General features: G+C 42.0%; 1 protein-coding gene across 1 annotated transcript in view; it reads left to right on the forward strand.

The window, feature by feature from the left end:
- Positions 1–287: 287 nt before the first annotated feature.
- Positions 288–2,702, forward strand: part of SARC_12868 (hypothetical protein) — a gene marked incomplete at its 3' end in the record, with an annotated part of 3,633 nt that continues 1,218 nt past the window's right edge. Inside the window, exons 1-2 of the mRNA XM_014293016.1 lie at positions 288–360; positions 2,045–2,200. Coding sequence (XP_014148491.1) covers positions 336–360; positions 2,045–2,200 — 181 coding nt within the window. The remainder of the gene's footprint in view (positions 361–2,044; positions 2,201–2,702) is intronic.

Here is a 2,702-nt window from a genome sequence, read left to right on the forward strand (position 1 = left end):
AATCTGTGTATTGCTGTGTTTTTGTATTTGTAATTATGTGTCTGTCTGTCTTTCTCTTCTTGTCGATGTACCTGTTTTTAGATCATAGTATGATATCTGGTCAGGGTAACACATCTAATTGTATGTATCGATTTTGTGCTACTTTGATATATCACAGCCGAGCGGACTCGTTATTAGGCCATGAACATGAGTGCACATCTAAATCTATATAACTATTCTGTGCTACTTTGTCATACCACAGCCGAGCGGACTCGTTATTAGGCCTGACCACCCGCACATATAAGCGACCGCCGCTATTGCGACGCAGCTCGTCACTTAATACTCTCCCGTCGCCAATGGGTTCCGATGATGAGCATGGTGGTAAGTATGTACATAAAGAGTTTTCCTGTATGCTTTCCTGTGTGTATATCAATTGAATGTATGTGTACCTGTAAGTATATAAATTGAATGTATGTGTACCTGTATGTATATACAGTGTACTCATTGGCACATGTATGTATCTATAGTGCATGTATGTGCACCTTTATGTACATAAAGTGTATGTATGGACACCTGTATGTCTATGTAGTGTGTGTGTGTACGTACACCTGTATGTACATACAGAGTGCAGGTATTTGTAGTATATACATTCTTTGCCTGATATTTTAATATGCGACCACCCGCACATATCAGCGACTGTCGCAAATGCGGCGTAGCTCGCGAAGGTCTCTACTGAGTCCTTCTTCCGTCAGATGTCGTGCATAAGAAGTAAGTGAGTACAAGTATTTGTCTGTATTCTGAGAGTGTGCAGGTGCTCGTTGCGTATGTATACCTACTTTGTGCCTACCGATGGCATGTGTCCACGCGCACACATATACATCCTGACTAACTCCACGTTAATAAGTGCCGTATGGGAGTTGATGAGCGGTCGCCTGTTGACTCAGCTGGTCTCCTCCAACATTTGTTCAACGGAATCTTGTCTAAGTTTTAGACAACTTTTCCCCTGTCCGTACCACATCCAAACTAATTTTTCAACACGGTCCCTAAAAGAAGAGAGGGACCTACGATCCGAAAGGATGTATCTCATCTTAGAACCACCCTTCCCGATGGATCTACCATTCCCTACTTATACTATCGTAGAGAGCGGGCAGCTCAGCTCTCCCGAGGGTGGGCTTTTCAAGACTAGAGTGAGATTTTCCCTTCGGGGCAATGTATGAGTGTAGATGTGTCATCAAGAGTGTGTAGAAGGAGTGAGTCGATATAATCAGTCCGCAGGTAGCAATGAGAGTAGTAAGAGGCAATGTGTCAGTAGAAATTCCATGAGAGAGGGACCAGGGAGTAGCTATAGTATAGGAGAAAATATATATCTTTAGTCAGAGTCAAGAGGATAGAGGTAACCCACACTCAGAATAGTGTCATAGGGATAGCTTATGTCCCCCTTCGGGGGATTCTACCCTCAACCACATTTTAAGTAACTTATACTATGATTTTTGAGTAGCTACAGATAAATAATTCACCAAGCATCACTCCTTAATTTTAACGGTCTCTTGCATGAGGGTCCCTCCCCGGAACCCGGGGAGGCGGCCCTTCGGGGTTCCTTATTTAATTTCAAACGGTCTTTGGGTAATAATTCGATATTAATTTTCCAACATAAATTCATCATAATTCCCTAGCATTAGTTCAACATTAATTTTCTATCGTTAATTCTACATTAATTTCATGACATTAATTCAACATTAACTTTCCAACAATACTCACATATCAACTTTTCAACATTAGTTCAACATTAATTTTTCAACATTAATTCAACATTAACTTCTCAACCCCTACTTCACATCAATATATCCTTGAGGGGAGAAGAAAACGCGTGTTCGTCTGATGACCAGACTTAGTCTTCATCAACCTCCGCCAATCAGTCGATAGCTCTTCATATCCCATCGCCCACATCAAACTTTCAACCCAATTCACACCAACCACGAAATGCAACTCCCCACTAAGAGCATACAAGTACAGTTCACAAAGCCGCAATTAATTTCTAATTAGTTCCGCATTAATTACTCCCCAGTTGGTGACGACGAGGGCCTGTCCGATGACCAGAGTGGGTTCCCTCGGCCCACGCGGTTAGATTACACATACAGTGACCTATACGCAGACTTCGGTTCTCTGCCGGAGCGCTCCTATGCACGTGAGATGGTATCGCTGGGGTTGCTGACCTTTGTGGGTACGTATTGGGCTTTAGTTAGTGCAAGGAGTGTGTTGTTGGGTGTGAGTGGGTGCGAGTTTCGATGTCGGTAGGTGTTAGCGTTGATGCAGGTAGGAATAAGCGTGGTACGGATAGGAGCTGGCATCTATGTAGGTAGGAATAAGCATGATATGGATAGGAGCTGATATTGATGTAGGCAGGAATAAACATGATGCGGATAGGAACTGATATCGATATTGATAGAAATAAGCATGATATGGATGATATTTGGTATTGATGTAGGTAGAAAATTATTGACATGAATAGGAAAAAAAATGTTGTGTAGGTAATAGCACCATAGGGTTAACCTTCATCGAAGAGCGCCATTGCTATCTGCCTTCACCAACCATAACACAGCCACCGTATTAATTTATCACAGCTTACGATGTATGTCCAATCGTTCTAAGTAGCCTTATTCTATCCATATATATATATATGTGTGTGTGTGTGTGTGTGTGTGTGTGTATATATATACTAGTAT

Source organism: Sphaeroforma arctica (genome assembly GCF_001186125.1).
Source record: "Sphaeroforma arctica JP610 unplaced genomic scaffold supercont1.2666, whole genome shotgun sequence".
In the NCBI taxonomy this organism is placed as follows: domain Eukaryota; class Ichthyosporea; order Ichthyophonida; genus Sphaeroforma; species Sphaeroforma arctica.